At 33.6% G+C, this 15,223-nt stretch overlaps 1 protein-coding gene across 1 annotated transcript in view; it reads left to right on the top strand.

The window, feature by feature from the left end:
* Positions 1–15,223, top strand: part of LOC128985567 (stAR-related lipid transfer protein 7, mitochondrial-like) — a 101,485-nt gene that overhangs the window by 48,486 nt on the left and 37,776 nt on the right. Inside the window, exon 4 of the mRNA XM_054405176.1 lies at positions 6,398–6,558. Coding sequence (XP_054261151.1) covers positions 6,398–6,558 — 161 coding nt within the window. The remainder of the gene's footprint in view (positions 1–6,397; positions 6,559–15,223) is intronic.

The raw sequence follows: 15,223 nt of genomic DNA, 5'->3' as shown, positions 1-15,223 counted from the left end.
TTAGTATATGATCTACTAACATCCATGAAAAAATCAGCCTTTCACTAATTACTTCCGACACAATCCATTTATTGACTGGGCTAAATGTAAATATCTAGTATACTGTGAGATTAGAAATGTTGTTTGTTGTTTTGAATGTATTTCCAGGGGAGTCCATGGAAGCCAACAGCCATCTTGGATTTGTCCGCCATAAGAGCAATGTTAATTTTGTGATTTTCAAACAGCCGCTAAAGAGTTAGGCCTAATTACCACTTCAAAATATTTTTCCAAATACCAAAGTGATTGTAATTTAAATATCTATTCTACTATGAGATTAGAAATTTGCTTTGTTCTTTTAATTGTTTTATGAGTTAGAACGTCGAGGACCCAAGGACTCTTAAACCGGCCATAGTCAGGGATTGCCCTTGTGCCTTATAATGGTGATTGCAGAAGCAACACACAAAGGAAATTGTAGTCGCTTGAATTCAAAGGGTAATTCAGATTAAATCATCAGTGTATTCTTGGGATTAAGACTATTTCTCCTTTAAACTTATCACTGATGATTGTTGCTTCGATCAAGTTTGGTGTCATTTTTTAATCGTCAGTCTGGTTCCGTTGCACAGCTTGGGTGGATTTAAGTTTCGCATTAGTGTTATTGGAGTTTCTTCTTTTAATGACAGTAATGTGGTGGGTTAATGGCAAATTGGGATGCGTTTGAATACCTGAGATAGCATGCACGGTTATTATTATTAACTTAACTAGCTGTGTGTCCCTATCTACGCACGGGGATCTTATCGTAGTCAGTTGAAACCTTCTTATATTAAGAACAGCAGTTGGTTTGCATATTTTCAGATATCTTGGCAAAACTATATACCTATAAACCTTCGCAAATACAGTATCTGACAGTTTCAAGCCAAAACAAATGCTTCGCAATTAAATGTCACCCGGATGCTTTATAGATTTATGAGGCATAGCCCTAAGGTAGGCCTATAATTAAAAGTTACTTTCTACAATGGTTAAAATTATTGAATGTACAACTTATTGTTATTTAATAGATTATGTATTCTCTAAACAATAATTGGTATAGGCTATCTATTAACATTAGAAGGAAATGTGGCAAAAATCACACAACGTTGGGGTTTTGGACGTTTGTAATTTTATTTCTTAAGTAGGTAGGCCGTGTATTCTAGGGAAAAGTACCGGTATCAAGGATCGTCGTCGAAAAGGTTCTTATGAATAAATGGTTAGGCGTACATACCTAAGAGAAGGGCTATGGGCCTATTGGCTCTATGGTCCAGCGATTGCATCACACCCACACGGTGAGTAGGAACTATATAGTCAATGGTAAGAACAGAAAGTGACACATTAGATCCGTAAACCTCTGTTACAATCACCCACTGCAGTTGTGATTTTTTACTTTACACTTTTTCACAACCACCATTGAAGCGCCGTTAATAAGTGGACACGTTGTTTCTAAGCTATTGGCGGCGATCATTATTAAATTTAAGTTTCCCAGCCGTATACAACACTGATTCAAGGTCTTCTTTCTGATTATCAAAACTCAAGAACAATTGTATACACAAAGAATCTCTGGTTCCTGACCTGGATCATGCCTAGTCATTTAATTTCAATTACGGTTACACTATATTATTGCACTTGCGATTAATTAAATCCGTTATGTAAGAAAAATGTTTTTAAACTCACTTGGTTGGGATTTGCCCTCAAAACGTGATTGAAAATGGTTGCGGTATTTGTAAACAACATTTGTAAACATATCAGTGACAGCTATAAAAAAAAATATTGATCCGCTATATATTGAACAGCTGTTCGTTATTTCATAGATGATTATGCGATAAAAATTGGACGAAAACTTGACAAAAATCACACAAAACTGCATTTTGAAAGTCCGTAATTGTATTTACAAAGTAGTGCGGCCATATTTTGATGGCTAAAGACACTCTCGCCAATCCAGTGAATACATTAAAATGACTTGGATCTTGATAGGTACTCTCGTTTTCCTGGAGAAGATAGCGTAAAATGCCATCTTGAGTGTTACAGACAGACAGAAAGACAGACAGACAGACAGACAGAAATAGAGATAAGACTTGTTTCTGCTTCTTTAATGTATAAAACGTAAAAATAACCTAAAAATATATAATTCTGAGCAATGTACAGACAAAACTCTAATTTTATTTATATAGATAATTTATGTTAGATTTTGTGGGTATAGAACAAAAGATAAAAATACTAAGACATTGCCATCCCTTTTATTGTTTATGATACTTTGATAAAGGTTTGTATGTTTACATATTTAATAGTGGAGAATTTAAACTTTGTTGAGTGCACAGGTGTGCTGCGATTGTGGTACAGTCCAACCTCAGTATAACGAATCTGAAGGGACCGAACTGAATATTCGTTATATCAAGGATTTCGTTAAAACGAGGTTCGTTATATAGAGGTTAGGATTGCAGGAATTTCGCTAAGTCGAGGTTCAGAACCAGCGTCGGTCAATATAGGTCGGGATTTGACCTCATTAAAATACAATTAAAGTAGCATAGGCTACAATACTTTACAGTACAGTGTTTACATTGTACAGTAGAACCTAAATTATTCGGCATAATAAAGGGGAGGGATCTTGAATATTGCGCAATCTTGACAATGGTATTGACCTTGGTACAGGTTAAAAGATGTAAGTTTAAAATCACAGCTTGTTCTAACCCTCCTAAAACCTAGCCAAACACTGTATTGCGTAGTCATAAGCCATGTAAAGAACAAAACAAAACAGTAGAAAGTTTTGTAAGCTACTGCTCGCGATAGGCCGGTAGGCTACTTACAGTACAGTACTGATTTATCACAACAGAGGAATGTCAATAATAATCATTAACTATAGCATTGGTGTTGCTAGTTGAAACAAATCGTATTGAAAACAATAAATTATTAGATAAGTCATTATAAAAGTGTATAATCATAGTCAATTTAAGGATAATAAAAACACTTGTAAAAGGAATGTTAAAATAACGATGTTGCTATTCTTTCTCTTTGGTTTTGTTTTTATATTCTTTCTTAAGTTTCTCTTTATCCAAAAATTGTACAATTCACTATAGTTATCCCATATCGCCCAATCACAGCTTACTATAAACATTACGTCGTCATCAGTCCTCAGTGAATGAAATCAGTTCTCGTTCTCAGTTGCAACATAGCGCGCGCAGCGACAGCAGACAAAGATGTAAAATGGAACAGACGAATGTTAGCGCAAGCGATGACGTGACCTTTCCATTTAATTTGATAAAGAAACAGATTTTCCCAAAACAATATGGTGGGGGATTTGTTATATCGAGGGAAAGACGTAGACAATTCGTTATGCAGAGGTTAAATTTGCAATGTAGAGGTTCTGACAATGACAAATTTGTTATATTGAGGTGTCTTATTTTAGCCGAAATCACGAAAAATTCGTTAAATCAAGGTCGTTGTTATGGTTTGTTTGTTATGTAGAGGTAAAATATACATTGTGTCTTATGGAGAGTTCTAGGGGATTAAAAAAAATTCGTTATATCAAGGAATTCGTTATATCGAGGTTCGTTATATCAAGGTTAGACTGTATAATATATTTGGACTTATCCAAAAGTAAAATAGTTTTCTGTGCTGCATTCTGTAGAAACAGTGTGGCACTATTTCACTATTTCATGACTAATACAGAATGTTGTGATTTGTGATTATTCAAACCTACAAAACAGTTGGTGAAAGTAAACATCTGCTTTTAAATTATATCTATTTGTAAACATTGTAGTTCCGAAATTCTGACATTGGACCCCTCAAAACCCTCTGGGGCGGAGCCATTTTGGCGGATCTGCCCCAAACTTCACACAAACCATCCTTGAATAATGTAGGATAATGCTTGAAAGTTTCATTACAACCTGTGGAGGGTTTCAAAGTCCATAGGGATATACATATACTTCATCTTTTAGCGAATTTCCCTATAGGGAAGTAGCTATTACCGTAGGTCTCATGGTAAAACCTAGGCCCGGGACCGATTTACTTTTTGATTTTGATGTCCCCAGAGGCCAAGAAAACTATTCGTTGAAATTTTTATATGTCGGTCCAAACAAAAACTTGAGTAATTTTTGTCCGATTTTGATAAAATTTGGTTTGAAGGTGTAAGATGGGATAAACTTGAATGAGTTCGCGAACCACCATGATCGGACCATGAGAACTGGGTTTAACAATGGGTTTTATGGGGCAAAAATAGCGTTTTCTCATTTTTTACTCTTAAAGCACAAAACTTATAAATTTTTTCACCAGACATTTTTAAAGAGCTTAAAGAAACAAATAATTTAGTATATCAAAGTGTTTTTGTACGGTGATTGGTTACGGAGAAAATTAAAAAAATTGAGAATATTGTAAAATGTTGTAGTTGGCTTGTTTATGGATATGTTTTCATTAAGCTTTGGCAGATTTATTTATTTCTATTGACATTTTAATAGAAAAACACACTTTATTAGTTTCCCTGTAGCAGCTAACCTAGGTACTCGTTAAACATAAATGTTAATTTAATAGATTAAATGAAAATCAATCCAGGCAAATTGAAATTTGCTTAGTCGGCAGGTTTGCTGCAGCGGGGGTATTATAGATTTAAATTGGTAACCTAATTAGATCAATAGATATGTTGTGGAAATGAATTAAAACCTAATTAAATGTACAAAATATAGGCCTACTCTTATCTCACTGTTAAGGCCCAATCAATATTCAATGATCCTTCAATGATATATAATCAACCCCTCAACCCCAATACACTTTATATATACAGGGTGCGGCAGAAAGAACTCCCCTATTAGGAAAGCTAATAAAAACAAAACCAAGTAAGATATGACATTTTTATTGCTATTAACCAAAAACACACATTATGCCATTTTTAAAAATATAAAATTATAGTGCTTTAAATAAAATGTTGTTTTAATAATCAATAATTAAAAATTATCGTGTTTTAAATAAAATGTCATTTAAATGGCGGCCTCCAGTGTTAACACATTGGTTCAAACGTTCCCGGTAGTTGTCCTTTGCCTTTCGGGTCATGTCGGGTGAGATGGCTGCAACTTCATGCTTTATTCTTTCCTTGAGGGCTTCTAAACTTTGAGGGCGGAACGATTGAACCAATGTGTTAACACTGGAAGCCGCCATTTAAATGACATTTTATTTAAAACACGATAATTTTAAATTATCGATTATTAAAACGACATTTTATTTAAAGCACTATAATTTTATATTTTTTAAAATGGCATAATGTGTGTTTTTGGTTAATAGCAATAAAAATGTCATATCTTACTTGGTTTTGTTTTTATTAGCTTTCCTAATAGGGGAGTTCTTTATGCCGCACCCTGTATATATATATATATATACAAACACAAACACACACAAGAAGAAATTGATCATATGATGACAAGAACAAAAACAACTATAAGAGTTAATAATGGAATAATGAAGAACTGAAATAGAGTGAGTGTTTAAGTTATTCTCAGTTAATACTTTCAAACATTTACATCTAACAAATCTTCTTTCTTTAACTTGGAACTGCATCTAATTTTAAAATTGTTTGCAAAAGAAAATAATATTCCTTATGGAATGAGAATTAAAATGTAAGCGTTTCTGGCGTGGTTGGAACCGGGATAACTAGATTGAGAGACTCGCTATCGATTGCTCTACAAACTCTGCGAATAGGTGATGGAATCAAGAGTATTATCATTGAGTATACGTTTACTCAATGATATTACCAAACAAACCACGATACCTTTAAACTAAAAGGAGAACAGTAAAAGTTCCAGATACTGAGGTGTTGCATTCTAACAGTTAGTTACAACCTTCGTAATACGACTTTTACACTCTAAACCTTTACAACTAGAGCTTAAGCATTTTCTACGAATTGAAGGGTAACTGTTGTAGAAGTAAGATTAAACAAATTATTGTGCTTACCTAGTAGGCACTATTAGTAGGTATTTAGTATTCATCAATTGTAATTTAAACAAGGTGTTACCTTTGTGTTAAGAATAAGTTTCAAAATGGTCCTATGGCCTGTTAAGTATTTATTATTGTGCATATTAAGTATCCACTACAATTGACAATTTTTAAAGATTTAGATAAATTGCATTGACAAAAGACTGCCCTCATGTATACTTATCATTTGACTTGAGCAAAGCTCGGTCCCCAGGTATTAGTAGTTTAATAAAGGTAGAGTGCCAAAAGTAACTAAGTTGTGTAACTAGTGTATAATTTACCATGCTTACTCCAGAACTCAATGTAGATTTGAAAAGTTAGTGAACTCATTAAAAAATTAAATTCAATTCATTTGTTTGTTTGATCTTTAAACAAATCAAAATAGTTTGGCATTAGTTTAATAAGCTATCAAGTGCTTTATACAATATTACAGTGTATGCTCGCTATGAAGATGTGACAGCTTATGACTTTCTGGAAGCCCAAATAGACTTGGATTATCGTCGGTCTTGGGATACACACGCTGTCAAACTTCAGCTTGTAGATTCTGAGCCATCCACCAACAGTGATGTTATTTACTGGGAAACAAAATGGCCGGTGAGTTATCCACACTATGCATCGATTCACACATATCAGTTCAGTCACAGTTCTGTTACAGTCCAGTTACAGTTCAGTCTCAGTTGCATCCACAATTTCTCAGTCAACTATCCGTCAGTTGGTTTCAGTCAGTCTTCCGTCTCTAATATTTACATTTATTTACAGTCAAAAACTTTAAATTATAAACCTATATTTTATAAAATTTTCATTGTCCATCTTTTTAATTGTTACAAACAGTACTCAAAATTTAAACACAATCATTTAAATAACAAAAACACTATTTTCTAACCTCAAACAGGTCTGTCAGGCGTCCGAACAATCCAAAAATATCGGTGGAAAGAAATCTGAAACCGACTGACGGACGCCAGCAGAGCGACTGACGAAACTGCAACGGATGAGTGAAGATAGCGCAATAGAAAATCCATTAAAGAATATTTTTGTTAACTGTGACTTGCCTGAAGTGACTGGACTGCGACGTGCCGTAACTGATGTGTGTGAATCGACCTTTACTTTGTATGTAGACAATGGATAGGCAATTAATTAAAATTTAACAGAGCATTTAACTTCTTGATGAAGTATAAATAGTAATGAACTGAAAGAAAACAAATCTGGAAAAACCAAATATAAAATAATAGCGGTTTATATTTAACTTTTATTTTCGTCCCAGTTCAATAAAAGTTGTAGTATCTACAACCATGGTTTCGACGCTAGTTGCGTCATGGTCACGTAATTAGCGAGTCGAGAAATATCTTGTCTTAGTCAGTCGCTTGGAGCTTTACGTCAAAAACATCAAATAATTTAAACGGACACGGAACATTTAAAACACAAAATAACACGATAGCGCTATCATGACACTGCACGGCAGCGGTTGTAGGTAGACTGGACACGGGTTATGTAACTTTGTCTCATCCTTCTCTGTTATCGGCTCGGTGCTCAGCTGTTCCAGATGAGATAACAGTGTTGAAGAGGGAGTGGGACTTGAACTGTAGTTTATCGTTGAGGATGTATTCCTTGTGTTCTTCGTTTTTGTTCATTTTATATATTTCATACTCCTCAAGTGTGTCCAACTTATTACCTTTCCCGCAATAATGTAAAACTTCGAAGCCGGTCTTAATATCACTCATTGAGTGATTACAATCTACAAGGTGTTGAGCAAACGTGGATTTTTTTTACTATAGGTAAGATTTACTTACTTTTGCCTGAAGGTGTCAAATGTTTACACATGCTGTACTTGTGTTGTGAATTTTTGTTTATGGTGTTTAGGATCTGGTCGGTGTTCTTTATATCGTGTTTGGAAGGCACGGCCTGTTTGCCCTATGTATTTACTTGGGCAATCCGGACAAGATATCCTATTCCTATCCGGTTTTATCTATTTTGTCACCTATCTCAATTTTATTCGTCAACACGATTCCAGTACGGTTTGTTGTTCTGAAGGCTAGTTCAATGCCTTGTTTAGCGAGTTCTTTCATTAATGCGTGTTGGATAGTGTGACTATATTCCACGCAGACATATTTTCTTCTTCTAAGAGCTGTCAATCTTCACACATTGTTTGTTTTTATGTTTTGTGATGAGCCTATCTACTAAACCGCTTTTGTAACCATTGGCTGTAGCAATATGTTTTATAATTTTGTATTCAATTTCATAATTTACTGCGTTTAATGGAACTGTTAACATCCTATGGACCAATGAATTAAATGCTGACATTTTTTGAGAATATGGGTGGTATGAGGTGTTGTGTGGATTGTTTGTATAGAAGTGGTTGGTTTCCTGTAGATGCTATAATCGAAACTGTCGACAGTCTTCCTTATGGTTAAATCTAAAAAAACATTAATCTGTTTAAAAAATTTCTATCAGATGAGTCATGGACTGAAGTAATTCTTTCACCGGCTAAAGATAAATACAATCATTTTCTAGGCAGTTTCATGTACCACTTTAATACAGCTTTTCCTATGAAAAGAATAAAAAAGAAAACAACACAAAAACAAATTGGATTTCCCTACAACTTAAAGAAGAAAAGAGCACACTAGTTAAACTAACACGGGAAAGCAGAAGTAAAAAAGATAACAATTTGACAGAAATGTTAAAGCTAAGATCTTTGAATTACAAAAAAAAAATGTTAAAAAGGCAAAAAGAGATTATTTTGACAGTAAAATAAAAAAATCAAACAATGTAAATAAAACAGTTTGGAATATTATAAATTCGGAAGTGGGAAACAAAATCCATAAAAACAATCAAAATATTAATTTAGTTCATAATGGAAAACATTACTGTAACCCAACAGATGTATCAAATATATTTAATGATTTCTTTGCAAATGTGGTAAAAAATAACTAGTACAGGTAAAATTATACTAAAAAACCAGTAGAACAAAACACCAGTAGGAATTTCATCATACCCACTCAAACTCTTATTTTTAAGGGAACTGATAATTTCTTCTATTTCTAGTACTCCCACCTCTCTTAATCTAAACATTGGTTTCATTTCCCATTTGGCAGAATCTAATATTACATCATTACTATCTGTACAATTGTTTATTTAAGATAAATCAATGTACAGGTAAAACTCACCTAAGAAAACATAAAAATTGGTCCATTCATGAAACTTGCAGGAAACGTAGTAATTAATTACCATTAGGTTTTGGAATCTGAAGAGTCCCTAGTGATTGTGGGGGTGGAAGTACCATTTTATGGGGGTTAAAGTTTATGGGGGTAGTGATTTTGAGAAAATTTTTATTTATGGGATCCAAGCAAGTAAGGTGTTGATTTCTATATTTCTTAGGATGCAGAATCGAAAAAGAACATAATAAAAGCAATACAACCAAAAGTTTATTAGAAAAAGACTAATTTATTAATGAAAAACTAAATATAAAAAAATTAATTAAGATAAAATAATCCAGTTAATATCAATTACTGTATTACAAAATTGACCATGAGTCTGTGTAAAATATTAAAGTTGTGAGGAAAATTAACCAAGAAACTGGTAGTTTCGTCTCTTTAACCACCACTTGTCATATTGTTCATCAGCTACTGATGCATTCGAACACCATCCATGGGATGGTCAGGGTCTCTAACTCGTTCTTCTCCATCGTCGTCTTGACTTAACACTGACGGCTTAGTAGTGGGGGTGGGTAGCAGAAAAATATTTCAGTTCTGGCGGTGATCCTGCAGCTTAGGGTGAAGATAATATATAAGGCCAAGAATGTAAAACCACTGGGACCCAATTTTTAAGGACCTTGGTCGCCCGTAATGACGTCATCAATATGGCGCTCGTAAGAGGATGCTGGGTCGCTATGAATTGGTCATTATACCAAAATGCCTGAACCAATTTTAATGAAATTTGGCATACAAGTGCTTGAATACGATACCTAATCCCAGTTTGTCAATGGTCGAGTTTGATTAGGCTATTTCAAAATGGCGGCCGTTAATCACTAAAATAATTAAAAATTGTTTAGTGTTTTGTTTTGTCAACTCTCTCCAGAAATCTGCATCAATCTTTCATTTTCCTTGCAATCACAGGTTGTGATGCCGTTTCTGCATTTCATGGAATAGGCAAAATACCCCCACCGCAGCAAACCTGCAGATTAAGTGAGTTTCCATTTGCCTGATTTGATTTTCAATTAAATCTATTTCAATAACCTAAAGTTTAATTAGTTTTAACTAGGTTTGCTGCTACGGGGAGGGTAATAAAGTGTGTTTTTTTAATTAAAATATGTATAGGTTAAAATAAATAAATTGTCCAAGTTTTATCAAAATATAACCATAAACTAGTACAATAACCAATCATGGTATTCAAAATGGCTTAGAGAGAAATTCGAAAATTTTACGTTTAGAGGGGCAAACATGAGAAAACCCAATTTTTACCCCATAAATCCCTCAGAAAACCCTGTTCTCATGGTTCGATCATGCTGGTTCGCAAACTCGTTTGATTAAACGTAGGTTTACAGCTAGGGATGGTCAAGTCTCGAAATTTCGGGAAATTTTCGGGAAATTTTAAATCTCGTTACACGAGACGAGATTTCTTTTTGGCCGAGATTTTTATCGAGACGAGAATAAAAAAAAAAAAAAAAAAAAAAAAAAAAAATTAAAAACGCCTGCAGAAAGTCAATGCAATACCCGCAATACAGGAGCGTGTTGTAATTGCGTTTCCTTTGCGAAGGCGTTCTTATTTAATTAATTCTTTAAATGTAAATATTACTTTAATAACATTTGAGAAGTTTTGTTAAGTGTAAGCAGTGTGAGGAATGTTTTATTACTATAAAAAGTCAAAACAAGTAACTATTTTATAAAAATTAATATTGCTTTTATTTTATGATTTATTCTATTTTAGGATAAGTTGAACTCTATCCTAACTGATATCACTATGTTTCCTAATCGTAGGCCTTTTTAATAAGTTAGGCGTGATTAATAAAAAAATGTTATGCTGATGTTTTTTAATAAAAGATTGTAAATATTCTTGCCTATTATCATTATTTTTGTATTTAAACAGTCATCTAACAATGTTACAAAATCAGGTAAAAATTTTGAACGTGCATTTCCCGTTGTGTATGAGATGGGAAATCCCGTCTCGATCTCGTCTCGAAATTTTATGAGAAATAAAAAATCTCGTCTCGTCTCGTCTCGAACTAAAAATCCAATCTCGTCCATCCCTAGTTTACACGTTTTTACCAAATTTCGTCAACATTGGGTCATTTTTGCTTGAGTTATCGTGCTAACGTTCTTTAAAAAGTACACGTCTACAGTCATTAACGGTGTTAAAGTTTCATGTTATGTCATATAGAAAAGAACAAAAAATCTTTAGATTGATTTTAACGAGTTCGCAATCCAGCATGATCAGACCATGAGAACAGGGTTTTTGGGTGGATTTATGGGGTCAAAATTGGGTTTTGTCATGTTTAACCCTCTACACATAAAATTTTCCAATTTCTCTCTAAACCATTTTGGATACCATGATGATTTTGAATACCTTAAAAAACAATAATTTTTCTTCAAGAAGAACTGTTAATATTGGAATCTATATATATAATACGTGAAGCCGTTTTTTGTTAACGCAACTCCTCCCTTATTTGTTGACCAATTTTAACGTTTGAGGTGTCAAAAGATTCGTTTTAATATGTAATTTTGCAATAAGGTTTTAGAATTTTAAAATTCCTCCTCTTAAGGCCGTGAGACCCTCTCAAAGGTTGGGGTTTCCCCATAAGAACAAATTTAAAAACAAAAAAACAGCTGTTTCTAAAAAGAAAATCATTAGCATTTTGGGAGTAAATATTGATGTTTGTAATATTCAGTAGGTTAAGACCAAGTTAAACAGTTAATCAGTTTTGTTGGAAGAACAGAAAATGCCTCAAGTTCAAAGAAGTAATATTAAAAACGGGAGGAGGAGACAAATAATAATAAGATATCCTTATGCGTATGAGGAGGGTAGAAAAAGAGAGGTGTGGTCTAACAGATAGCCATCCAGATACACATTCACTTGGTGAGATGAATAATATTTTACAGTCCTGCTATGCAACTTACTTTGAAAGTGAAAAAATATACGAAGCACATAGTGTTGTCACGGGTAAGCTAAACTTGCCTAATGTCAGATCAAATGAATGCATACAAGAAATGTTTACTTCTGACACTGACCGATTAAGATATTAAAAAAAAAATTGGTTGTAAACTTTTGTATTACTCGCTCTACTTCAATTGAGAAAAAAACGCAAATGGATTATTTACTTCTAGGTTATGTTGCCAGTTCCTCGGACAAACTTATACAAAGTTTTTTGACTGAATTCACCAACAAAATCCAGACATTTTAAGTCAAAAATAAGAAGTTTCAAAAACCCATTTACTATTGAAAGTTAGTGGCAAGGCAACAGTAACCAAACATAAATGAAGGAATTAGTGTTTATGTATTCAACGATCGAGTAGTTGCGGTCAAGTTTATTTTTATTATTCAAAGGAGGCAAATAATATACGCTGTTCAAAAAGAGAAAATGAAAATTGCTATCCAAATCTTTTAGCTACAAGAGTTATCCAACGTATTTCGACAAATGAATCCATACTTTCAAAACTTTGGACAGGTATTAAGAGAAACTCCACTGAACAGAACAACATGAGAATGTTCTGATGCAGGACATATACTGTGACTGACAGACAACACGTTAAAATACGTTAACCAATTTTCAATGGTGTTTGCTGCTTTAGCGTATTCAAAGCAGATTATGGCTGTCCAGTTGGTAACCCAGATTTTGGGGGTAAAAATTGAAGCACATGAAATGGTTGATATCACTTTACTTTTCATGATTCTCTACGGAGAAAAATCGTTTGATTAGGGGATGTCTCAAATCAAAGAAATAAAATGACCCTACTTAATTTACTTAACACGGCTTATCAGCAAGGTAACGGTTTTCTTCAATTCTAAATGCTGGAAAAACTTTGTTGTAACATGTTAACTCGAATTGAAGCAGATTGTTTAGCATTCATTAGAAGTTATCAGTTAAAACTGAGAGCAGAAATATTGTAAGTGAGCCTTGACGACGCAAATAGAGATATTTAAAATTAGTTTCTAACAAGCGTTTAAACAACTTTAAGATGTAACTAGAATTACTCGAATTCAAGCATAACGTTTTCCTCCACGTTGTTTTACTATGCGGCTCATTGAGCCGCACGGGTTCTCTAGTTAATACTAATTTGAAATAACAACTTCGCCAATATTTCTGAATTTTTAATTTTTATGAGGCCTTTCGCCAGCTATGCTGTCATCATTGTTTTGTGATGTGTCTGATGATGCCAGCATAGCTGGCGAAAGGCCTCATAAAAATTAAATACCCCCGCCGCAGCAAACCTGCAGACTAAGCGAATTTCCATTTGACTGATTGGATTTACACTAAAATGTCTACTTAAAAATATAACATTTATTCTTGATTTAAATAGAACTAGTGTACATGTTGCTTGAAATCGAGCAAGCAAAAAAGTACAGGAGTTAAGTCATCATTTCCAAAAAATGAGTCAACTAAAAGATTATTAACCAATGGAAATACTCACAATTTACATAACTAACAGTCCTATTCCAGTTTAAAGGGTTAATTTTTAACAATTAAACTGCCCATGGACGGGAAAAGGTAAGCTTACAATTTAAGTTAACGTAAAAATGCTGTCAGCTTTTATAAAGTACCGAACCTAAGTTATTTAGCCAATTTGTAGACAACAAGGTGTAGGCTACTTTAAACTCTACAGGACAGAGTTAGGCAAAAACTGGCAGAACTCTGAAATGGTGTTATTTTTTATTTATCATAGGCTTACTCATATGCCAAATCCTTAAAATAAAATTTTGATAACTAATAACTTATATCATTAAACACAAACCAACATCCAAACCCAAAACTATACACATTTTTAATACAACATATATAAAATTTTGATAACTAATAACTTATATCATTAAACACAAACCAACATCCAAACTCAAAACTATACACATTTTTAATACAACATATATAATTTACACATTGACTGTTTACAATTAACGTATGTTCTTCTTCTCACTATTAATTTTTGCTTTGCAACGGGAATAATCTGTTTCATTATCATTGAAATAGATTTATAATAAATAATCTATCATAAAGTTTAAGATTAAATAAACCTACCATTATATTGAATTTTAGCCTCCTGATCACAGTTAAATACTAAATAATGGTGTAAATACCTGCATTCATGTGATCAATTTGTTGCTAAATTGCAACCGGTTTCGACTCACAAAGGAGTCATCGTCGGGCCAGTACAGATGTCTTCTCGCTTCATTTGAAGGTCGTCAATTCATGATAAATAAATACATTTAACACGCACACGTACACGAACATAAAAACAAACATTTAGGGCTAAAAACGAAAGATGATACAATACGGTAACGGGACACGACGTGACCCCTGCCCGATCACGTCGTGTCCCGTTACCGTATTGTATCATCTTTCGTTTTTAGCCCTAAATGTTTGTTTTTATGTTCGTGTACGTGTGCGTGTTAAATGTATTTATTTATCATGAATTGACGACCTTCAAATGAAGCGAGAAGACATCTGTACTGGCCCGACGATGACTCCTTTGTGGTTCGAAACCGGTTGCAATTTAGCAACAAATTGATCACATGAATGCAGGTATTTACACCATTATTTAGTAAACCTACCACATAGTTTTTTTTTTTTTTAATTTTTTTGATCAGCTGTCTGAAATTGTGAAATAGGCATTTGACAGTTCTGGTTGTTTACATTTACATGTCAAAGCAAATGTAAACATTGTGAATTTTCTCATGCTTCCATGGAGACCAATTATTAATATTTAATTTCTGACAACAGCTGGAGTTTCAAAACAATGTTTGTTTCCCATGTTAATCTTATGGAGAAATACGAAACTTTAAAGGGACCCAGGGCCTCACTCTCTAATTATTTCCCTAAAAAGAAAGTTTCCTGCACAACTTCACGTTACGCTCTTTCCAATGACACAAAAAACATGTTAATCGGTTCAGTAGTTTCGGAGGAGTAATTGTCACAAAAATGATGCTTGCGTATTAAATAAGTACGAGTAATGTCCAGTGGTCGAAACTCGACCAAAAATATGTAATGTACTCACTTATGTTAATGTTTCACCCCACACTGTAAATAAAACATGTGATTGGAGTTTCTTCCATTTGT

Source organism: Macrosteles quadrilineatus, unplaced genomic scaffold (genome assembly GCF_028750875.1).
Source record: "Macrosteles quadrilineatus isolate MER2022 unplaced genomic scaffold, UCM_ALF_1.0 Scaffold_2__2_contigs__length_208266976, whole genome shotgun sequence".
Lineage (NCBI taxonomy): Eukaryota > Metazoa > Arthropoda > Insecta > Hemiptera > Cicadellidae > Macrosteles > Macrosteles quadrilineatus.
This window is presented reverse-complemented; position numbering and strand designations above follow the sequence as displayed.